At 37.5% G+C, this 25,973-nt stretch overlaps 1 protein-coding gene and 1 pseudogene across 1 annotated transcript; both read left to right on the top strand.

Annotated features, from left to right (window-relative positions):
- The first annotated feature begins 495 nt into the window (after positions 1-495).
- Positions 496-1,431, top strand: LOC140597483 (olfactory receptor 4K1). Its single transcript, XM_072746077.1, has one exon. The coding sequence runs from the start codon at positions 496-498 to the stop codon at positions 1,429-1,431; it is 936 nt and encodes a 311-aa protein (XP_072602178.1).
- A 3,005-nt stretch (positions 1,432-4,436) lies between these two features.
- Positions 4,437-6,376, top strand: LOC140597482 (RNA-binding protein EWS pseudogene; annotated as a pseudogene).
- The last annotated feature ends 19,597 nt before the right edge of the window (positions 6,377-25,973 follow it).

Genomic DNA, 25,973 nt, shown 5'->3' with positions numbered 1-25,973 from the left:
TAGCATACCTTTCTCCAGCCAGGCCATTCAATTCATGGCATCATGAAAATGACTTTCATACTTTTACCTTTGTATTTTTCTTCCTGCTATTCCCTTTGCTTGAAATAGGCTTTTTCTTCAGTTTTGGCTGGCAAATTCCAAACTTTTAAGTTTGGACACCTTGCTTCACCATTTAGAAGTAATTTCTTTCATCTTACTAATATTTGTAATATTAATGTATCGCTTACATTTGTTTGTTTTGCATTTAATTTTTTATTTTCTAATACATGTATCTTATTTACTGAATTATGATAGTATCCATATCATCCCCCAATTCCCATACTTCTACTTTTCACAGCAGTCCAGATGTTAGTCAATTGATTATACAATTTCATTAAATTAAATTGACCTTTAGTTGAAATCTTATCATATTTCTTTTGCATATATACTAGACATAGTACCACCGTTGTGATCTTTCCTGATTTTCTTTTACTTAGGTAACAGGAGACTGGCTCCATGGCTCATACAAATGAATCAGTGGTGTCTGAGTTTGTGCTTCTGGGACTTTCTAATTCTTGGGAACTTCAGCTTTTCTTTTTTGCCATCTTTTCTTTAGTGTATGTGACATCAGTGCTGGGCAACATTATGATCATTGTTATAATTTCCTCTGATTCCCATTTGAACTCTCCTATGTATTTTCTGCTTGGTAACCTTTCTTTCATTGATATCTGCCAATCTAATTTTGCCACCCCCAAGATGCTTATGGACTTCTTTGTTGAACATAAGACTATCTCTTTTGAAGGCTGTATGGCCCAGATATTCCTTCTTCATAGTTTTGTTGGGAGTGAGATGCTGCTGCTTGTTGCTATGGCATATGATAGATTTATAGCCATCTGTAGGCCTCTACACTATAGCACAATTATGAATCGGAGCCTATGTATAATTTTTGTGTTTATTTCCTGGGCTGTGGGTATTCTTCATTCTATAAGTCACTTGGCTTTTACAGTGGATCTGCCATTCTGTGGCCCCAATGAGGTAAATAGCTTCTTTTGTGACCTTCCCCTGGTGATAGAGCTGGCTTGTATGGATACTTATGAAATGGAAATTATGACCCTAACTAACAGTGGCCTGATATCATTGGGCTGTTTTCTAGCTTTAGTTATTTCCTACACCATAATTTTGGTTACTGTTCGTCACCGGTCCTCTAGTGGGTCATCCAAGGCACTTTCTACATTAACTGCTCACATCACAGTAGTGATTCTTTTCTTTGGGCCTTGCATTTACTTCTATATATGGCCTTTTAGCAGACTTTCTGTGGATAAGTTCCTTTCTGTATTCTACACTGTCTGTACACCCTTGTTGAATCCCATCATCTACTCTCTAAGGAATGAGGATGTTAAATCAGCCATGCGAAGGCTGAGAAACCATCATGTAAACTCCTGGAAAAACTAGGGATCATCATGAATGAATATAATATTGAATGAGAATGAAGAGTCTCTACTGGATCACAACATCAAGCCAATTATTTTTGCTAGTTATGAGTTATTGAGTTATGGAATTGGATTTTTGTCCTAAGTGCAAGGGAATTGTGTAAAATCAGTCATGATTTAGGTATAATTTTAACCCATCTGTCATTGCTTATAATTCTAAGTATAAATGCTCTTGAAAATATTTAATAATACTTTAAAAATATTTTACAATTTCAAGATTCTAATCTACATAAAATGCTACACATGACACTAAATTCGTGATTCTTTTCAAGTGAACACATGACATTTCTATACCTTGCAATCAAAATATATAAGCAAGTTGAGTTTCTGATACCTTCAACTTATTAATAACATTTTCCCCATATATAGGGGGAAAAAGACATAGTAAAAAGAAATATGTCTTACAACATAGATTTCACCTCATTAATGTATTTGTTAGCTTATCTTTTCTTTCTGTATTGAATATTTTAGTAATTTATAATTTGGTTGGATATACAGTCAATGCCTGAACAACATGGATTTGAACTGTATGGGTTCACTTAAGTGCATTTTTTATATAAATACAGTATAATACTGTAAATTTATTTTTATCTTCCTTATTATTCTTTATTTTGAGCTTACTTTATTATAAGAATACAGTATATAATATATATAACATATAAAATATGTGCTAATTGACTGTTATGTTAATAGTAAGGCTTCCAATCAATAGTAGGCTATTAGTAGTTAAATTGGGGGGAGTCAAAAGTTATACCTGGATTTTCAACTGTGTGGTGGTTGATGTCTCTAAGACCTGCATTGTTCAAGGGTCAGTTGTATTTAGTTATTTATAATCTTCCCTATATACTATTTTTATCTTGCTTTAGATCATTTTATATGCACTTATACTCATTATAAAGCTTTTTCTACATATTTAATGCTATCAACAGTGTATGCAGACTTTCCTTGAAGTATGATGGTTCTACATCCTTCCATTGTAAGTTGAAATATCATAAGGTGAAAATGCATTTAATACATCTAAGCTACTGGAAATAAAAACTTAGTCTAAACTACCTTAAATGTGCTTACATTAGCCTACAATTGGGCAAAATCATCTAACACAAAGCCTTTTATAATAAAGTATTCACATCTCACGTAATTTATTGAATACTATACTGAAAGTAAATAACAGACTGTATGGGTACAAAATGGTGGTGAACATATTGGATGTTTATCCTCATGATCATGTGGCTGACTGGGAACTGTGGGTGCCCAGCATCATGCAAGAATATTGTACCACATATCATTAGCCGAGGCATGATCAAAATTCAAAGTACAGTTTCTACTGAATCCTTATCATTTTCACCCTATCATAAAGTAAAAAAATTTTAAGTCAAACCATCATAAGTTGCAGAATGTCTGTATATTTATTATCTAAGTTTACTTATTTTTAAGTAGAAATAATTTGTTACAATGAATTCTTTGTTATTCACAGAAAAAGTTTAAAAGTTCCATGTGTATCTAAAATATATCAATGCAAAAAATGACAAAAATTATTTGATGACAAAATCTGAAATCTATCCTGTCATATTTATTGAAAAACAGAAGAAAAGTAAAATTTGTGTACATATAATAATAAAGATGAAAAAATCTATTACTAGTATTTCATTTGACAGCCAAATATTTCTTATATATTTCTTCCTGTGATTTACATCATGAAAAAGGCCTTCTAACAGGAAGACTAAATGTATTTTAATAATGAAGAAAAGAATTGCTTAACAGAAAACAGAAGGCTTATAACTATCATCATTCTGGATTCAGTATTTCAATTATAAGACATAAATTAGTGGCTATACACATAGAAATTAACTCTTCATACTAAATCCTAGTGCAAACTGGAGTTTCATATATGAACACATAGTCTTTTTGAACCATGACAATGCTTATCAGCTAATTTCAAGAAATTTAGAGTTTTTGGTTCATTTATACAATATCAAACGTGATAATGATCTATTAAACTTGACTACTTTTTATATATTTTTATGCAGTGTCAAAAACTTAAAAATTCACAATAAACATTAATGCAGTCATGACATTGTTGATAGAATTTTTTTGCTTTTAACTGACTTGCTGGTGAAAATGGAGAAGTACTGATAACATTCTTGAAAAATCAAGTCATTTTGCCATTCTGATCCTCAATATTGTCAACTATGAGAACACTAGTTGAGTATTCTAGTTGAGGAAGAGGGAAGGACATGGGGGAAATGGAGGGGATGGGGAATGAGAACAGCACTGGGAGGAAGAGGGAAATGAGAATTTATGAGTGGCTATTTGACTTGTTCAATTCTTTGTACTGCCAAAGATACATTCTTCCACTTTAAAATTCTTCACCATTGGATCTACTTGGGTTTTCAGTTATCAGACATAAGCTATCACATTAAGTTGGACCAAAAAATCCTAAAGTCATAAAATTAAAAAAAAGGACTGATATCTGACATGATTTTCCATAGTGGGTTTGTTTTGTTGTTATTTTAAAAGCATATTAAATATTAAAAATGAAACTATGTGAAAAACAGTATTATTTGTACCAGTTATACCTTTATTTTGTAAAGAATAAAGTGTATTGGTAAGTGCCCAAAAAGGCAGTAGAAAAATTAGCAAAGTATATGAATAGGGAATTCATTACTAATATAATGAAAGTGAAACTTGAACATATTAATGAATAGTAAAACTATCATGTAAAAATACAAGTGTAAGTATAACAAAATTCTTTCATTTACCTATATGACTGGCAAAGATTCAGAAGTCTGATAGTATATCATGTTGACAAAATTGATAAAACATGAAAACTAAACCTCCCCCTACCAAAAAAGGAAATCTCAAATATTGTTATTAAATCTCTAAATTGGTAAAATACATAAAGGAAAATCTTCAATAGCTACTAAAATTTAAAACTTTGACTTTGGGAATGAGAAGGAAGAAGAGAAAATGGCATCCACGGATTACAATATCTATAGCCAAGCTGCAGCTCAGCAGAGCTACAGTGCATACACCACCAACTGACTCAAGGATATGCACAGACCACCCAGGCATATGGGCAGCAAAGTTATGGAACCTATGGATAGCTCACTGATGTCAGCTATACCCAGGCTCAGACCACTACGACCTATGGGCAGACCACCTATACAACTTCTTATGGACAGCCTCCCACTGGTTATACTACTCCACCTGCCCCCCAGGCATATAGTTAGCCTGTCCAGGAGTACGGCACTGGTGCTTATGATACCACCATTGCTACTGTCACTACCACCCAGGCCTCCTATACAGCTCAGTCTGCATATGGCACTCAGCCTGCATACCCAGCCTATGGGCAGCAGCCACCGCATCTGCAACCTGCTGAGACTAGTCAACCTCAATCTAGCACAGGGGGCTACAACCAGCCCATCCTAGGATATGGACAGAATAACTACAGTTATCCCCAGGTACCTGGGAGCTACCCCATGCAGCCAGTCACAGCACAACCATCTTATCCTCCTACCAGCTACTCCTCTACACAGCCAACTAATTATGATCAGAGCAGTTACTCTCAGCAGAACACCTGTGAGCAGCCGAACAGCTATGGACAGCAGAGTAGCTATGGTCAACAAAGCAGCTATAGGCAGCAGCCGCCCACTAATTAGCCCCCCCAAACTGGATCCTACAGCCAGGCTCCAAGTCAATATAGCCAACAGAGCAGCTGCTACAGGCAGCAGAGTTCATTCTGACAGGACCACCCCAATAGCATGGGTGTTTATGGGCAAGAGTCTGGAGGATTTTCCGGACAAGGAGAGAACTAGAGCATGAGTGGCCCTGATAACTAGGGCAGGGGAAGAGGGGGATTTGATCATGGAGGCATGAGCAGAGGTGGGTGTGGAGGAGGACGCAGTGGAATGGGCAGCGCCGGAGAGTGAAGTGGCTTCAATAAGCCTGGTGGACCCATGGATGAAGGACCAGATCTTGATCTAGGCCCACCCACAGATCCAGATGAAGACTCTGACAACAATGCAATTTATGTGTAAGGCTTAAATGACAATGTGACTCTAGATGATCTAGCTGACTTCTTTAAGCAGTGCAGAGTTGTTAAGATGAACAAGAGAACCGGACAACCCATGATCCATATCTACTTGGACAAGGAAACAGGAAAGCCCAAAGGTGATGCCACAGTGTCCTATGAAGACCCACCAACTGCCAAGGCTGCTACGGAGTGGTTTGATGGGAAAGATTTTCAAGGAAGCAAACTTAAGATTTCCCTAGCTTGGAAGAAGCCTCTGATGAACAGCATGTGAGATGGTATGCCTCCCCGTTAGGGAAGAGGGATGCCACTGCGACTCTGTGGAGGTCCAGGGGGCTCAGGAGGTCCCGGGGGCCCCATGGGTCTCATGGGAGGCCGTGGAGGAGACAGAGGTGGCTTTCCCCCAAGAGGACCTCAGGGTTCCTGAGGGAACTCATCCGGAGGAGGAAACATCCAGCACGAGCTGGGGACTGGCAGTGACCAATCCGGGGTGTGGAAACCAGAACTTCGCCTGGATAACAGAATGTAACCAGTGTAAGGCCCTGAAGCCTGAAGGCTTCCTTCCACCACCCTTCCCACCCCTGGGGGATGACCTGGCAGATGTGGCCCTGGTGGCATGCATGGAGGAAGAGGTGGCCTCATGAACTTCAATGGTCCTGATGGGATGTTCAGAGGTGGCCACGGTGGAGACAGAGGGGGCTTCCGTGGTGGCCAGGGCATGGACCGAGGTGGCTTTGGTGGAGAAAGACAAGACGGTCCTGGTGGGCCACCTGGACCTTTGATGGAACAGATGGGAGGAAGAAGAGGCAGGCATGGAGGACCTGGAAAAATGGATAAAGGCAAGCACCTTCAGGAGTCCAGAGACTGGCCCTACTAGATGCAGAGAACCTGAGAGCTGCATTGACTAACAAATTTATTTTTTAAACCGGAAAATGTTTTAAATTTATAATTCCATATTTATAATGTTGGCCACAGCATGTTGTCTGAACTTTAGTATTTTTCACCATTTGTGAAGAAATATTGAAACAAGTTAAGTGGTAATGTGCTGAGTTTTTTTTTCCTTCTTTTAAAGATGGTTGTTTAACAGAAGACTAAACATTGAGAACCCCTTGTGAGCATACTCACTATCAATGTGGAGAACCAAGAGGGCCTCTAGCGGTAACAATGTTCATGGTTGTGATATTTTTTTTTTTAATTCAAAATGTTTATAAACAGTAAAAAAAAAAAAAAAAAAGATAAAACTTTAGGGAATGGGACAAGATGGCAGAAGAGTAGGGTCCCCAAGTCACCTGTCCCCACCAACTTACCTAGATAACTTTCAAATCATCCTGAAAACCTACAAATTTGGCCTGAGATTTAAGAAAAGAACAGCTGGAACACTACAGTGAGAAGAGTTTGTGCTTCTATCAAGTACAACTTGTTTTTAGCAACTCTGCACTGAGCAAAATGACTAGAAAGAAGAACTCACCACGAAAGAAATAATGAGAAACAGTCCTTTCTCCCACAGAGTTGTAGAATTTGGATTACAATTCGATGTCAGAAAGGAAATTCAGAAGCACAATTATAAACCTACTGGTGGTTCTGGAAAAAAGCATAAAGGATTCAAGAGACTTGGTGACTGCAGAATTTAGATCTCATCAGGCTGGAATTAAAAATCAATTAAATGAGATGCAATCCAAACTGGAGGTCCTAATGATGAGGGTTAATGAGGTAGAAGAAAGAGTGAGTGACATAGAAGACAAGTTGATGGTAAGGAAGGAAGCTGAGGAAAAAAGGGAAAAACAATTAAAAGATCATGAGGAAAAGGTGAGGGAAATAAATGAGAGCCTCAGAAGGAAAAATCTATTTTTTTTATTTTTTATTTTTATTTATGATAGTCAGAGAGAGAGAGAGAGAGAGAGAGGCAGAGACACAGAAGGAGGGAGAAGCAGGCTCCATGCAGGGAGCCTGACGTGGGACTCGATCCTGGGACTCCAGGATCATGCCCTGGGCCAAAGGCAGGTGCTAAACCACTGAGCCACTGAGGGATCCCTCATTGTGGTTTTGATTTGTATTTCCCTGATGGCAAGGGATGTGGAGCATTTTCTTATGTGCTTGTTGGCCATGTCTATGTCTTCCTCTGTGAGATTTCTGTTCATGCTTTTGCCCATTTCATGATTGAATTGTTGTTTCTTTGCTATTGAGTTTAATAAGTTCTTTGTAGCTCTTGGATACTAGCCCTTTATCTGATAGGTCATTTGCAAATATTCTCTCATTCTGTAGGTTGTCTTTTAATTTTGTTGACTCTTTCCTTTGCTGTGCAAAAGCTTATTATCTTAATGAAGGTTTTCTGTGTACAGTATCATGTCATCTGTGAAGAGGGAGAGTTTGACTTCTTCTTTGCCAATTTGAATGCCTTTTATTTCTTTTGTTGTCTGATTGCCGAGGCTAGGACTTCTAGTACTATGTTGAATAGAAGTGGTGAGAGTGGACATCCCTGTCGTGTTCCTCATCTTAGGGGAAAGGCTCCCAGTGTTTCCCCATTGAGAATGTTATTTGCTGTGGGCTTTTCATAGATGGCTTTTAAGATGCTGAGAGATCTTCATCTCATCGGCCGGGACACCTGCACCCCGATGTTTCTAGCAGCAGTGTCCACAATAGCCAAACTGTGGAAGGAGCCTTGGCGTCCATCGAAAGATGAAGGGATAAAGAAGATGTGGTTTATGTATACAATGGAATATTCCTCAGCCATTAGAAATGACAAATACCCACCATTTGCTTCACCGTGGATGGAACTGGAGGGTATTATGCTGAGTGAAATAAGTCAATGAGAGAAGGACAAACATTATATGGTGTCATTAATTTGGGGAATATAAAAAATAGTGAAAGGGAATAAAGGGGAAAGGAGAGAAAATGAGTGGGAAATATCAGAGAGGGAGACAGAACATGAGAGACTCCTACCTCTGGGAAACGAACAAGGTGTGTGGAAAGGGAGGTGGGCGGGGGTGGTGGTGACTGGGTGACGGGCACTAAGGGCAGTACTTGATGGGGTGAGCACTTGGTGTTATGTTATATGTTGGCAATTTGAACACCAATAAAAAAAAAAACAAAACGTTGAAAAAATCTAAATATAAAAATCTAAATCTTCATCAATGCATATTCCTGAAATATATTATTGTTACATCAATAAAATACAATGCTTTTCAGCTATTAAAATATAATTAGAGACTATCTGATGATTTGTTCAATTTATGAGGAAAAGGAGTCGCTCAGATAAAAGGAGGGCTATCTTCATTAAGATAATAACACTTTATCATGGCCTTTTGGGAAAGGAAGGGTTATTAGAGATAATTTAACTCAGACTCTACTTTTTACTAAAGAATTTCAGGCTCAGGGAAGATAAATGACCTCCAAACAATTCAAGGAATTAATGCCATAGGTAAGTTTCAATTATATATCTCAACTGAAATATATCTTGCCTTCAACTAAGTTTTGGGTTATGAAACTGTAGACTTGCATGTGGGTTGCTGTTTTAGGTTTCACGAATATAGATAATTTGATAGGAATGTTCAAATTGAGGCGGTATTACAACCTATGATTTTTCTAACCATATAGTTACAATATTTTGGAAAATAAATTCATTGTAAATTCATGACAAATTAGTCTAGTTATGGATGCTTAGATATTCATGTAACAATTGTTTAAAGAGTTTCTTCCCTTGAACACAATAGAGTATGTTTTGGTTTTATAGTCGAGGAAAATACATTCCCATAAGTCAATAGCTCTGATCCAGGCAGTATTCCCTTAACTACTCTTGGGGATAGTATAAGAGGATGCCAACACCAGTCATGATTGGTATGTATTCAGTCACATCCTCTGTACTTATGAAAAACAATGCTTTATTTTTTACAGGAAATTTAGAATGGATCTAAACTAAAGTGGCCCCTTTTCGCATGTCTAAAAAGTGCCAACAACTTTCAAAGTCACATTTGACCACAATAGCATTTTATGGCAGGTATATTTTGTTATATAGGTAAAATGTTATGTTTTATCTATATTTTATAGATGATATAACTGAGGCTAAGTGGGAGGCAATATTTTTTAATTTTTATTTATTTATGATAGTCACAGAGAGAGAGAGAGAGTCAGAGACACAGGCAGAGGGAGAAGCAGGCTCCATGCAGGGAGCCCACCTGGGACTCGATCCCGGGACTCCAGGATCGTGCCCCCGGCCAAAGGCAGGCGTTAAACCGCTGCGCCACCCAGAGATCCCGGCAGGCAATATTTTAATGCTCGTATATCTAACAGCCATTTCCTACGCATTACAACACCATAAGTGAAAGACTTGGATGTTGAAACCCTACCCTCTTCCCTTGATTTTCTAAAGACTTGCTCTGAGATCAATAAAATTGTAGCGGCAATTAGAAATCTACAAGCCAGAAAGGGCTTCTGAAAGCTGAAATAAATATCATAAAGCCTAAGGCTAAACCCCATATTCTTTACTAGAAGAGGATAGCTTAAATTGTCATTCTGTTACCAATTTTAAATGTTTAAGTTTTTTTTTTATTTTTTTTTATTTATTTATGATAGGCACACGGTGAGAGAGAGAGGCAGAGACACAGGCAGAGGGAGAAGCAGGCTCCATGCACCGGGAGCCCGACGCGGGACTCGATCCCGGGTCTCCAGGATCGCGCCCTGGGCCAAAGGCAGGCGCCAAACCGCTGCGCCACCCAGGGATCCCAATGTTTAAGTTTTTAAAGACATTTTGTAAAAAATTCAAATAAGACAAAATATTATCAAACAAAGGTGCTGCCTCCACCCACCCCCACTCTACACCATTTTCAGAAATAACTGCCAAAATGTTTACATTACCCTTCAAGAGGTTTACCATGGATTCTGTATCCACTCCTTATACACAATACATAAAGTCAGTTTTAGTGTGTTTTCTTCTTATGTAAAAGGAAATGTACTTTCTTTCGTTTGTTGCTTAACCATGTGCCTCAAAAATCTTTCCATGGTCAGTCATAAATCTGTGACGTCTTTTGAACTCCTCCACAGTATTCTATAATTTACTTACCTACTCCCTGATTTACAGATATTTAGTTTTCCCTTTTCTTTTTGTCATTGCAAACACTGCTGCAGTGGACACAGAATATATGCAAAGATGTGTGCATTTTGAATCTTATTAGCCAGTATCAAATCACCCCCTAAATGAAGTACAGCGAGCTGGGTGTACACTAACTTTTACACATAGCAATAGCATTGGAAGGCACCCATTGACTCCCATTCCTGCCAAAATTAAATATTGCAGGGGTGGTAGTCAACCTTATGGCTTTCATGCCTTTCTTTTGTCCCTTTGACACCAAATTAGAGCTGGCTTTTGTGTCTAACAGAATATGATAAGAGTGACCATGAGGAGGTATCTCTGAGATCTGATCCTAGAAAAATCTGCTCTCTTTAGACTGCTTGCTCTGGTCAAAGTCCCTTACTGTATCATGGGGACACTCAAGCAAGTCCATGGAGAGGATTGGAGGCCTCTCTCCAACCTCTAGCTCCAAATGCCAGCCATAGAAGTGTGTCATTAAGTCCCAGCTCAGTCTTTCACTGTAGCATTATGAGAATGAGACACCCTAAGCTGGAACTGCCCAGTCAAACCATTACTGAATTCTAAGCACACAGAAACCATGAAAGATAATTTTTAAAAATCTAAATATAGTTGACACTCAATGTTACATTAGATTCAAGTGTACAATATGTTATGTTATCTTCACTAGAAGTGCAGCTACACTCTGTAACTACACAATACTATTAAAATACCATTTGCTATATTCTCTATGCTGTGCCTTTTATCCCCATGACTTATTCATTCCATAACTGGAATCCTGTAGCACCCCTTCATTCACTATGCCCATCCCCTCACCTCACCCACCTTTGGCAAACGTAAGTCTGTTCCTTGGAGTTAAGAATGTGTTTCTGCTTTTTGTTTTTTTTTTTTTTCTGCTTTTTGTTTATTCGTATTGGCTTTTAGATTATACATGTAGTGAAATCATGAGGTATTTGTCTTTCTCTTATTGCACTTGGCACAATACCCTCTAAATCCATCCATGTTGTCACAAAAGGCAATAAGTAATTTTTACAGACAAAAAGGGTATCATGGCATTATGTATGTGAGAATAGGAAATATCTCCATAAAGTATTCATTACTTTTTCATTACTGAAAAGTCAGTATGTAGAGTTATGTGCAAAGCATGTTACCATTTTCTTAATGATATAAATGTATAGGATATATTACATATTTATATTTACATATACTTAAATTCTTTTTTTTTAATTTTTATTTATTTATGATAGTCACACACACACACACACACACACAGAGAGAGAGAGAGAGAGGCAGAGACACAGGCAGAGGGAGAAGCAGGCACCATGCACCGGGAGCCCGACGTGGGATTCGATCCTGGGTCTCCAGGATTGTGCCCTGGGCCAAAGGCAGGCGCTAAACCACTGCGCCACCCAGGGATCCCATATACTTAAATTCTATTTATCTATCTATCATCTATCACCTATCTATCATCTATCTATAAATTATCCTTGGAAGTATCAAAGAATCGCACAAAGTATGCTGCTTTTTAGGAGAGAAAGTGGATGCCCACAATGGGAGACAAGGGTTGGACAGACAGAATTGAAGGGATTCAAAGGTATCTAAAGTAAGTCCTATCGATTGGCTGCATCTGAAGGTAAGGGACAGTAAGCATTGTCTCTCAGATTTCTTGCTTAGGGAACTAGTAAAAAGACACATACTCCAAGAGGAGTTCATTCATTAATTTCATAAAACATTCATTATGTGTCAAATATGGGGAAGATGATGATTAAGTATTGTACACAAAGGACTTGAAGTGGAGATACTCAGTAGGTAATTGGATACGTAATACAGAGAAAATATGCTTTAATGTTGTAACTACTTCTAGCACGATCTATTTACAAGGGAATGATATAATTCCTCCTAAAACCAGAGGCCTTTATTTAGTGAAGTATCTTGGCAGGCCACTTTTATGCAAGTTTTTCTAAGTTTTGGGCAGTCAGTTAAAATAAGAGATAAATAAGAATGGTTTTAATGGAATGATGAAGTCTAAAATCAGAATGTGTCAAGAAGTATGCAAATTCAGCTCAAAAAGGAAAGAAAAAACACACTTGGCAGAGATTTTTAAATATAATATGCAATATATAGAAGTCCTGGCAGAATTAAATGAAGTATCTAGGGTCTAGAAGCAGGAGTCTTTGCCACTCTTAGCCTGAAGAACTAAAGAAAGGAATGGAAACTAGTAAGAGCTGGAGACATAAAGGGGATTATAGGATATTGAGCAGTCAAGAATGTAAGTATTGCTAGAACTTTAGTGATATGGCAGGGAGAATTAGAAGAAAATTGTATCAAACCATCCCCAAATTTATTCAATTTAAACAACAAGAATTTTAAAAAAATAAAACAAACATTTTATATTTACTCACAAACCCAGTGGGTTCTTTCTCTGGTCTGGGCCAGCATGTAGAATCTCTGCTATACAATCTAGTGAGTCTGGAAACTGGATAATCAACAATGACCTCAGTCACATATTTGGTGGTTGCAATTTGGCAGTGGGAGCCAGCTGACTATCATACTAGGCACCTCAGTTTTCTCCACAGGGCCTTTTATTTGTGGTTGTCTGAGGCAAGAAAGGGCAGCTCCAACACAAAACACCTCTGTGCTATTATCCCACTGGACAGAACAAGACACATCGCCACGTCCAGAGTGCAGAATAGTACTCAGGAATAAAAAGGAAGCAACTATTGATTTATGAATGAATCTTAAAGGCATTATGTTGGGTAAAAAAAAAAAGCCAGTATAAAGAAGAAACCTATAATCCCATTTATGTGACATTCTCAAAAAAGCTTTATAGCATTCTTTAAAATAAATTAAAATAAGTAATGGGAAATTACACACTGTAATTCAATTATTCACTGGGACAATACTATTATTTGGGACATCTACCATTTGCTAAGTTCCATGCCATGTTTAATAACGATCTGAGAGACTCAGTCCTTGAATGCATGAAGCCTATACTCCTAGGGTAGAGAGGAGGAGAAACAAATACCAAAATGTACACAAATAAACATAAGTAAAAATTAAAATTGTAATGAGTGCTATGAGATGAGCAAATATTGTTGCAAGAAAAAAATTTAAAAATTAGGACACGGAGGGGAAGGGTAATCAGATAAGGCCACTCTGTGGAATGACCTTTCACCTGATACTTAAGAAATGGGGATATAGGTGCACCTGCGTGGCTCAGTTGGTTAAGCAACTGCTTTCAGCTCAGGTCATGATTTCAGGTCCTGGGATCCACCTCATATCAGGCTCCTTGCACAGTGGGGAGCCTGCTTATTCCTCTCCCTCTGCAGCTCCTCCTGCTTGTGCTCTCTTGCTAGTGCTCTCACTCTCGAATAACATCTCTCTCTCTCTCTAAAAAAAAAGTGGATATAGAATATGAAGAGACAGAGAAAAAATATTAAGATAGAGGAATGAGAAAGGAAAACTCAGTGATGTAAAAGGGATTTTCCAGGAAATGAAAGCAGGAGTTTAGTGTCTCAGTAGAGTGAGAAGAGGTGAGGTGAAGGTTAACATGTGAAATATAAAATGACGGGGGGGGGGGGGGGGGGGGGGGGGGAGGGGGCAAGACGGCGGCAGAGTAGGGTCTCCAAGTCACCTGTCCTCAACAAATTACCTAGAAAACCATCCAATCATCCTGAAAATCTACGAATTCGGCCTGAGATTTAAAGAGAGACCAGCTGGAACGCTGCAGTGAGAAGAGTTCGCGCTTCTATCAAGGTAGGAAGACGGGGAAAAAGAAATAAAGACACAAAAGGCCTCCAAGGGGGAGGGGCCCCGCGAGGAGCCGGGCTGAGGCCGGGGCGAGTGTCCCCAGGACAGGAGAGCCCCGTCCCGGAGGAGCAGGAGCTGCACCAACCTTCCCGGGCGGAAAGGCCTCCCGGGGAATTGGAGCAGGATCCCCAGAAAGGCGGGGATGCCCTCGGGCTCCCTGGGACAGTAACAGAGGAACTGCGCCCCGGAGAGTGCGCCGAGCTCCCTAAGGGCTGCAGCGCTTGGCGGGACCCGGAGCAGCTCGGAGGGGCTCGGGCGGCGGCTCCGCGGAGGGGGCTGCCGGGCGGGAGCACGAATCCAACAGCGCAGGCTGTTTTTGGGTTTTCTATGTAGAGTATCATGTCATCGGTGAAGAGGGAGAGCTTGACTTCTTCTTTGCCAATTTGAATGCCTTTAATGTCTTTTTGTTGTCTGATTGCTGAGGCGAGGACTTCCAGAACTATGTTGAACAGTAGTGGTGAGAGTGGACATCCCTGTCTTGTTCCTGATCTTAGGGGAAAGGCTCCCAGTGCTTCCCCATTGAGAATGACATTTGCTGTGGGCTTTTCGTAAATGGCTTTTAAGATGTCAAGGAAAGTTCCCTCTATCCCAACACTCTGAAGGGTTTTGATCAGGAATGGATGCTGTATTTTGTCAAATGCTTTCTCTGCATCTAATGAGAGGATCATATGGTTCTTGGTTTTTCTCTTGCTGATATGATGAATCACATTGATGGTTTTACGAGTGTTGACCGAGCCTTGTGTCCCAGGGATAAATCCTACTTGGTCATGGTGAATAATTTTCTTAATGTGTTGTTGGGTCCTATTGGCTAGTATCTTGTTGGGAATTTTTGCATCCATGTTCATCAGGGATATTGGTCTGTAATTCTCCTTTTTGGTGGGGTCTTTGTCTGGTTTCAGAATTAAGGTGATGCTGGCCTCATAGAACGAATTTGGAAGTACTCCATCTCTTTCTATCTTTCCAAACAGCTTTAGTAGAATAGGTATGGTTTCTTCTTTAAACGTTTGATAGAATTCCCCTGGGAAGCCATCTGGCCCTGGACTCTTGTGTCTTGGGAGGTTTCTGATGACTGCTTCAATTTCCTCCCTGGTTATTGGCCTGTTCAGGTTTTCTATTTCTTCCTGCTCCAGTTTTGGTAGTTTGTGGCTTTCCAGGAATGCGTCCATTTCTTCTAGATTTCCTAATTTATTGGCGTACAGCTGTTCATAATATGTTTTTAAAATCGTTTGTATTTCCTTGGTGTTGGTAGTGATCTCTCCTTTCTCATTCACAATTTTATTAATTTGAGTCTTCTCTCTCTTCTTTTTAATAAGGTTGGCTAATGGTTTATCTATCTTATTAATTCTTTCAAAGAACCAACTCCTGGTTCTCTTGATCTGTTCCACAGTTCTTTTGGTCTCGATATCATTGAGTTCTGCTCGAATTTTAATTAACTGTCTTCTTCTGCTGGGGGTGGGGTCTATTTGTTGCTTTTTCTCTAGTTCCTTTATGTGTAAGGTGAGCTTTTGAATTTGAGTTCTTTCCAGTTTTTGAATGGATGCTTGTATTGCGATGTATTTCCCCCTGAGGACTGCTTTTGCTGCATCCTAAAGATTTTGAATGGTTGTATCTTCATTCTCATTAGTTTCCATGAATCTTTTTAATTTTTCCTTAATTTCCTGGTTGACCTTTTCATCTTTTAGCAGGATGGTCCTTAATCTCCACGTGTTTGTGGTCCTTCCAAACTTCTTGTTGTGATTAAGTTCTAATTTCATGGCATTATGGTCTGAGAATATACAGGGGACTATCCCAATCTTTTGGTATCGGTTCAGACCCGATTTGTGACCCAGTATGTGGTCTATTCTGGAGAAAGTTCCATGTGCACTTGAGAAGAATGTGTATTCAGTTGAGTTTGGATGTAAAGGTCTGTAGATATCCGTGAAATCCATCTGGTCCAGTGTATCATTTAAAGCTCTTGTTTCTTTGGAGATTTGTGCTTAGAAGACCTATCGAGGGTAGAAAGAGCTAGATTGTATAAGTACTGTATTAGTGTAAGTGTATTATTATCTAAATATTTTTTCAGTATGGTTATTAATTGGTTTAAATATTTGGCAGCTCCCACATTCGGGGCATATATATTGAGGATTGTTAAGTCCTCTTCTTGGATAGATCCTTTGAGTATGATATAGTGTCCCTCTTCATCTCTCACTACAGTCTTCGGGGTAAATTTTAGTTTATCTGATATAAGGATGGCTACCCCTGCTTTCTTTTGAGGACCAGTTGAATGTAAATGGTTCTCCAACCTTTTATTTTCAGGTTGTAGGTGTCCTTCTGTCTAAAATGAGTCTCTTGTAGACAGCAAATAGATGGGTCCTGCTTTTTTATCCAGTCTGAAACCCTGCACCTTTTGATGGGGTCATTAAGCCCGTTCACGTTCAGAGTTACTATTGAGAGATATGAGTTTAGTGTCATCATATCTATTCAGTCCTTGTTTTTGTGGATTGTTCCACTGAACTTCTTCTTTAAGGGGAATTTTAAGAGTCCCCCTTAAAATTTCTCACAGTGCTGGTTTGGAGGTCACATATTCTTTTAGTTCCTGCCTGTCTTGGAAGCTCTTTATCTCGCCTTCCATTTTGAATGAGAGCCTTGCTGGATACAGTATTCTTGGTTGCGTGTTCTTCTCATTTAGGAAGAAGAAAGAAGTGCGAACTCTTCTCACTGTAGCTTTCCAGCTGGTCTCTCTTTAAATATCAGGCTGAATTCGTAGATTTTCAGGATGATTGGAAGGTTTTCTAGGTAATTTGTTGAGGACAGGTGACTTGGAGACCCTACTCTGCCGCCGTCTTGCCCCTCCCTCCTGATTTTTATTTTTAAACATCTTTCTGGAGGAACTGATTGGGAAACAGCAATGTTACAAGGTAGAGACCATAAAAGGCCTTTGAGACAGTTAAGAGGGAGACATAATAAAGGTTTAACATATATAATAGTAAAGAAGCCCAGCAAACCTCAAACAAAGTAACTCAAGAGAAAACCACAAGAAGGTATATCATAATCCATACTGGAAATCTGTCATAGAAAAAAGTCTTACAGTAGCCATAGATAAAAGAGAGATCATGGACTGAGGAACTAGAGTTAAAATAACTGAAGATAAGAAGACAAAAGAAGAGAATGGCTAGGGACACCTGATTGGCTCAGCAGTTGAGCATTTGCCTTCAGCTCAGGGCATGATCCCGGAGTCCCGGGATCGAGTCCCACATCAGACCCCCTGCATGGAGCCTGCTTCTCCCTCTGCCTGTGTCTCTGCCTCTCTCTCTCTCTTTGTCCCTCATGAATAAATACATAAAATCTTTTAAAAAAGGAGGAGTATGGCTAAAAGTCTAGAAGCACTAAACTGAGATGTAGGAAACAAATCCTTCAAAAATTAAGGTTCAAGAAGGACTGTTTAAACAAATAAAAATTGAGCAAATTTATGGTTGGTAAACTTCCACTACAAAAACAAAAAGATAAAGTCCATAATATGGAATGAAAAAAAAAAAAGAGAAATTCACTTGTATAGAAAAAGAATAAAAGTAACTGAAAAGGATAAATATGTAGAGAAATTTAAATGACATTCTCCTAAGTTTTAAATTTTTAAAAAGATAATTGGACTAAAATTTCCAGACACATTGGAATAATAAGTGGTAAGATCTAATATCTTGCCTAAAACAAACAAAAAACTAAACAGTATATGAAATAACACTTTTTAAAATAGATTTTATTTATTTGTTTATTTATTTATTTATTTATTTATTTATTTATTTATTTATTTTGGGGGGTGCAGAGAGAGAGACAGGATCCCATGCAGACTTTGCACTGAACATGGAGCCCAAAACTGGGCTTGACCCCATGACCCTGAGATCATGACATGAGTTGAGAACAAGAGTCAAGGTTTACCCAACTAAACCACTGAAGCACTCCAAAATAACACTTTCTATATATTTCCATGTAATGCACAAAATTGACTCCTGGGAAAACAAACAATCTGAGACCATGGATATCCCTAACTTACTGCCTAAAGGTTTGTTTTCTAGTCTATGGGTCAAAGATGAGAAATACAGACAAAGCCCAGCAATTTCCATTAGTTTGAGACAGCAAGACAGAAGTTTGAAGACGTCAATATGGCTATTGTTTAAGTACAGAATACTGAAGAGGAGAGAACTGCAAAGAGAAAGAGAACTTCAGAAAACAATATAGGATCACTTTTGAGTTTTCATGTAATTTCCAAATAGGGTCTGTGTGTGAGGAAAGTACCTAGTGTGGGGAAAATAATAGCCAAGGAGAAGCAGAAGGAAAAAATCATGAGACTTCACACAAAATCAGGAAATATCTGTGATACCAGCAGCCAGAGTGGAAAACCTCATAATTTATGTGACATTGCAAAATAACTCAGATTACTATTGCAACAATAGCAAAATACATTGTAGACTACCCTGACACCACCTAACAAAGCATTTTGAGAGCTAGTCTGGAAAAATAAAATAGTTTTCAAAACTTAAGAATACGTGTAGGAATATAAGCAATAGGTAATAATAACTAACAACTAAAATTCACAATACCTGCCTTCCAATAAAAGACTACCAGGACGCAAAGAAGCAGAAAAATTCAACCTGTAATGAGAAAAATGAAACAACAGAAATGAAAAAGATGAGATGAAATTTTTGCACATGTACATTTAAACAATTGTTAGAGATTTCATATAAATTAGAATGTACATAAAAATTTAAATTAAATAGAGACATAGAAGATATTTTAAAAATACCAACCTCTAGAGCTGAAAAATATCATGGCTAAAATGAAAAATATAGTAGATGGGCTTACTATCAGATTAGGCACTAAACAAGAAAATAAAAAAAAGAACTTAAACGTATGACCATAGCAACTAGCCAACATAAAGCACAGGAAAAGAAGGGTGTAAACCACAAACACTAGATTATTAGTGATATGTGGAGCATTTTTAAATGGCCTAGTATATTAGCAATTGGCTTAGGTAAAGAAAAAAGACTTTAAGAAATGATGCCTGATTATTTTCCAAATTTTATGAACATTCTACACCAAAAGATCCAAGAATATAGAAATAAAGCACAAGGATCATGAAAAAAACCCCACATCAACATACATAATAAAATTTCTTAAGACCAATGATAAACAGAAAATCTTAAAAGCAGATGGAGGGAAAAAACCATATGTGTAGAAAAACAAATTTAGAAATGGTAACTGATTTCTCGTTGGAAGTAATGCAAGCAGAAGACGGTCAAGGAGTATATTTAAAGAATTATAAACAAAAAGAATTACCCTCTTAGCATCATATATGCATCAAAAATATTCTAAGAGCAAAATAAAGGCCTTTGCAGAAATATCAAAATTGAAAAATTATATTAGACATACAGTACAAGAAACTTTAAAGGAAATCCTTGAAGGAAATAAAATGACATCATTTATAGAAGTCTGGATTTACAATATACTATAAAGAATACTGGACTAATATGAGGGCAAACATAAAACTTTATATATTTTCAAATTTTCTAAATGATAATTGAAAATTTAAAGCAGTAAGAGTAACAACACAATGTAGAACTTGAACATATGAAGAAGTGAAATATGCAATAATACACAAATGCTTGGAAAGGAGAAAAGTACATATAGTATTTAAGATTCATATACTATGTGTAAAGTGGTATGATGCTACTTAAAGGTAGATTTGTTGAGATAGAAACATATTATAAACAAAAACAACTAATAAAATAAACAGTTCAATATAATAAGCCAACTAAGGAGATAAATTAGAATAAAAGACATACTCAAAAATCAAAAGAAGGCAAAAAAGAAAAAGAAACAGCAAAAGAGAAGTAAAAAAAGAAAATTAATTTCAATCATCCCATTAAATGTAAACAGTCTAAACACACTTATTAAAATTCAAATTGTCAGACTGAGTAAAAAAGCTTGTGTTAAAGTGAATAAATAAAGCCAACAGTGGATGTGGGGAATATGACTCTTGTACACTGTTGTTGGGATTATAAACTGGTACCACCACAATGGAAAACAGTAAGTTTCCTCAAAACATTTAATGAATAGAACGACCATGTGGTCCAGCAATCCCACTTCTGAGAATATATACAAAGGAACTGAAATCGGAATCTTGAAGAGGTATGTGCATTCCAATGTTCACAGCAGCATTATTTACAATAACACAGGGACCTATATATCCATTGAATAGATAAAGACAATGTTGTGTAACATACAATTAAATATTCTTCAGCCTCAAAAAAAAAAAAAAAAAAAAAGGAAATCCTGCTCCTTGCAGTAACATTGATGAATCTGGAGGACACTATGTTGAGTAAAACAAGCCAGACAAAGAAGGACAAGTATTATGTGATAACACTTATATGAGGAACCTAAACTAGTCAGAATCACAGAAGCAAAGAGTAGAATGGTGGTTGCTAGTTATCGGGGGTGGGGGAAAGGGAAGTGTTCATCTAGTCAAAATTTACAAAGTTTCAGTTATAAGACGAAAAATTTCCGGAATTCAAATGTACATCATAATGACTATAGTGAACAATAATATGTTGTATACCTTTAAATCTGTTTAGAGAGTAAATTTTAAATGTGTTCACCACACAGCCACAAAATGGTAACTTTGTGAGGTGATAGATATGAATTAACTTTATAGTGATGATCATTTTATACATTAAAATCACCCCAAAGTGCACTTAAAATTTATAAAATTATATTTCAATAAAACTGGAAAAAGTAGTGATACTTGTAAATAAAAAAGCAGTTTATTAGTTTTACAAAATGAATCGGTCCTAGAGATCTACTGTACAGCATAATACCTACAGCTAAGAATACCATATAGGATACTTAAAATATTGCTAAGAGAGTGATCTTATGTTAAGTGTTCTTATCACAAAAAAAGTAATAATAAATAAAGTTGGTTAGGAAGCAGTTTTGGAAGTAACAGATATGTTTATAGCAGACATTTTGGTGATCGTTTCATGGGTATATAATTATCTTCAGACTCATCAAGTTGCATGAATTTATGTGCAAGTACTGTACACCAGTCATGCTTCAAAAAATTTATTTATTTTTTAAAAAGATTAAGGCCCCATGTCTAACAAAAGTTTAAAACCTGTCAAAGTGAAAAAAAAAAAACAAAAAAAAAAAAACCTGTCAAAGTGGGCAGCCTGGGTGGCTCAGCAGTTTAACGCTGCCTTCAGCCCAGGGCCTGATCCTGAAGACCCAGGATCAAGTCCTGCGTGGGGCTCCCTGCATGGAGCCTGCTTCTCCCTCTGCCTGTGTCTGTGTCTCTGCCTCTCTCTCCCTCTCTCTCTCTCTCTCTCTCTCATGAATAAATAAATAAAATCTTTTTTAAAAAAATTCTTTCTAAAAAAATTACTTAAAAAATCTGTCAAAGTAAATTTGATTAAGAAAATTTATTGTAGGGGCACCTGGGTGGCTCAGTCCGTTAAGCATCTGCTTTTGGCTCAGGTCATGATCTCAGGGTCCTGGGATCAAGCTTCATGTCAGGCTCCCTGCTCAGCAGAGAGCCTGCTTCTCCTTCTCCTCTGCATCTGCCCCCACTCATGCTCTCTCTCTCTCACTCAATCTCGAATAAACAAATAAGAATCTTAGAAAAATTTTTACTGTAATTACTGTCTCAAAAATGAAATGACATTTAATAAATATTTCTCTAAAAATTTAAATATAAAAAGAATACTGTTTCTATGGTCAAATGTTATAATACAGCAAAATGAAAAATAAAGGTTATAGGGCAATTTCAAAACACAAAATACAACCAGGACTGGAAATGAAATAAGATACTGGGGGAAAAAATTCCAACAGAGGGCAGGAAGAGTGAGAAAGGAGCAAAAATAGATAAAATAGAAAAAAACAGCAGATGGTAGCTGTAGAGCAATTTGAGTAATTGCATTACCTATAAATGATCTAAGGACTGCACTAAAAGACAGTGGAAGAACTGGCCAGAGTAACTTAAGAGTGCTCTAAATTCATGTGTCTGGGAAGAGATGAAGATTCAGCTAATCTCTAATCATAATCTCGAAATACGCCAATTTGTGGAAGATGAATTGAGGGACAACAGGAGGGGTGTTAGACAAAATATTAGAAGACATGTCCCCAAACTAGACAGCACAGCCTGAGTCAAGAAACTAATTCCTCAAGAATTTATTCATCCTATCTAATAATTTAGGATGTTGGACTAGTTGATTTGTGGGATTTATATCAGCATCAAAATTCTATGTGAGAATTAGAGGAAAACTCTTTCTTTATCCTTTTATACTGTTCTTGAATACAAAATAATCTCAGAGAAGGAGAAAATCAGAGCTTTGCCCAACACTAATTATTTTCCTAAAAATTTCAACAACAAAAAAATTCAAAAATCTGTGAGATTACTTTAAGTCACTTCACCAGAATTGACTCTGTAGGATAGGGTGTTTCTACTGGAAAATGGCTCTGACTGCCCTACCCTAGAAACCTTGGCCTGGAAAACAGGCATGTGGGTCTTCTATTAAATGCCAAGACATTTGCACTGCTGTGTATTGGCATTTGCACACTATGCAAAGGCACAACGATCTTCTCATCAAAAGAAGATGGCCCTCCTGGGGCCTAAATTGTTCTAAAGCTCTCCTGAAGCAGAAAGGAATAACCGACAAAATTATTCATTGCTTTTCTTTCCACTGGTTACATTTTCTCCAATAGGACAAAGCATTTCCATTAGGCCTGCTCCTTTCATATTTGTAAAATCCTCAAGGTGATGCTCTGTAACTCTTGTGCACACACAAACTCTCTCACATAATTAGCCATAAGGAAGGTGATTTCTACTATCACAACTCTCCTCTGGGTCTCTGAGTCACTGCATTCAGTGATGTCAAATTGCTAATCAGCTTCTATTTTAATGGCTCTCTTAGGTCTATGTGCTGAGGATACTTCAAAGTATAAATAGTGGAGATTAAAGTCTGGAAAGACATGGGTTCCCTAAATTTGTGCCCCACCCAGTGGATCCTGAAGAACGTTCTTTCTCCCAGTTGGTGCAATATAAGCCGAGGGTCAAGAAGAGTACGGTTGTTGTGCAGCCTGCTAATTTGGTCACAACAGAGAACAGAGAGAGAAAATTAGCCTTCACCCTTCCAATTAATCTTTGAATATTTTATGTCCATTTTGCCTATTAAATGTCCAAATTACTAAATCTGAGAAGTGACTGAAGGCCATATTTCTCAGCTAAAACCAAGATGGATTTAGCATGTTAACTGAATATACTTGTATTTCAATACAAACTTTTATAATTTTATCATTGAATTAGCTTTCTGGCAGGGGTCATGCTTTCAAAAGCCAGACGATTACAGGATATTGGAATTAGGAAGGAGACATCTTCCCTCTTGTTTTTGAAGGAAAATGGAGCACCTTGAAGGTATGTAATTTGCCCAAAACTGTGACATTATTTATTGAGAGGCAGAAATTGAACAGATATTTTCTATAACTCAGGCTAATACTTCTCTTAAAATCTATAATGTCTTTGGATATCATCCACTGAGTTGGACTCAGGTTATGTTAAACCTTACAGTTTAGAATGCTCTTTGTTAGTTCATGACTAGAAAATACACATAAAATGAAAAGCAAATTATCCTGCTTGACATATGTCCTTCTTATGGGAGAAAAAAAGAGGATACCCCTTATATGATTTCTATCTTTTACAGTCTTATTAGTACTATGCTAAATTCATTATATTGCAATCACACAAAAATGTCTGGTTCAAGTATTTGATGATCATGTATAACACATATCTGAGAAGCAGGGGAAAATGTTACCTACACTTTGAATCAAGGGGAATGGAGATGAAGGGAAGAAAAGCCTAAGTTTTCCCTAAACATAATTTTAATAAAATGATACAATATTCTGATATATCTCTTTTCAGACCCCAAATCATATAACAGTTACTACCATAACTGACACTTCTAAAAATATTCTTGGTGATTTTTAAAAGAAAAATTATGTGAAATTGTTGTAGAATGTTGCTGAAACCTCTCCTAGTGAACATTGTTTAAATCTCTCAAGAATTTCATCCATACTTTTGGACTTGTTGGATGCAGTTAAGGTAAAAAAGGCATTTTCCTAATATATGCAGGTAAATATTCTATACTGGAAGCTGCAGTACAGACTAAGAACTAACCTTCATGTGATCCTCAGTTACATATGATTGGTATCGATTTCTAGAGGTCTCTGAAAGTTATTTGTAGTCATCTATTAAATAGTAGCCATCTGACTGCTATTAAAAACAGAAGCAAGACAGATACAGTTAGGCTGAGTTCTCTGCAAAACTGGAAATTTTGCTTTAACATTACTTCCTTTTTGTCTATTCCTCTGTCTCTTAGATTCCTGAGGTCTCCAAGTGCTCCCCGCACTACTCTACACCTGAGTTCAAATACTACCTTCAGCTTTCTCTCACCTCTATGAAGACAGTCCATCCTGGCTACAGACAGCCTAGGTCCATTTCCTTCTTATTTAAAAGTAGACTTTATGATTCATCTCTTCTGAGTCAGAGCTATTCCTCTAGGAGTTGTGGAAGTGACAACAAATTCTTGCTAAGTATTAATGAGTATAAATTACAGAACATATCCAGATTTCCCATTTCATCTCAGGTAAGTGAAAGCACTCTGTCAGCATCCTTACAAGACCCACATGCCAGCGTGTATCTCCACAGTAAGTGTTATATCCCTGATCTGGATTTAGAGAGAGAGGGTAGAGGGACTGGCAATGCTGGAAAGCTTGTGAATGATGTCTCTTTGATCTGAGAGTGTTATCTGGCCTCTTACAAACATTACTACTTACTTTACTTAATCCACCAGTCATAATAGTCAAGATAAAAGTAGCAGGAAAAAATTTGACAGAATTTCAAAAAGGGAGGACCTGAGGGTTACCTAAGTACGACCTTGTATGCATGTATTAATTTATTTTCAAATAGTACAAGGGATGAAACTTGGTCTTTACAAGAACACATTGACTCAGTAGAAACTCATTCTTGGATGAGTCAGGTCATGCTATCTTTGAGCATGTAACATCATCAGAAAATACATACTCTGATCTGAAACAGTACAGTAATTTTTAAAAATTGTATTGTTTATTGAGAAAGAGAGATAGTACACATGGGGAGAATGGGAGAAGGAGAGGGGGAGAGAGAGAGGATTCTTAAGCAGATTCTGCACTTAGCATGGAGCCCCACACAGGGTTCAATTCCACAACCCCAAGATTATGACCAGAGCCAAAACTAAGTACCCGACAATTAACTGAGCCATCTAGATGCCCGTAACATAGTTTTTAAAATTTCAAAGCTTTATGTTTTCACTAAATTACAGCAGCCTTATTTGGTGTAAAAAGTCTATTTCTAGTAAAAAAGAATGTGCTAGCCAGTGAAGGAAAATGAGGATTTGGCAACTTCTCTAAATAAAAAAGGGTTGAGTGTTAGTAAATGATCTCTGGAGGCAAGTTACAAACCTAACCACTCTATCACAGTGCACAGCACTGTGCCCTGAGAGGTGGACATCTACATACTGAC

This window comes from Vulpes vulpes, unplaced genomic scaffold (genome assembly GCF_048418805.1).
Source record: "Vulpes vulpes isolate BD-2025 unplaced genomic scaffold, VulVul3 u000000715, whole genome shotgun sequence".
Classification (NCBI taxonomy): domain Eukaryota; kingdom Metazoa; phylum Chordata; class Mammalia; order Carnivora; family Canidae; genus Vulpes; species Vulpes vulpes.
This window is presented reverse-complemented; position numbering and strand designations above follow the sequence as displayed.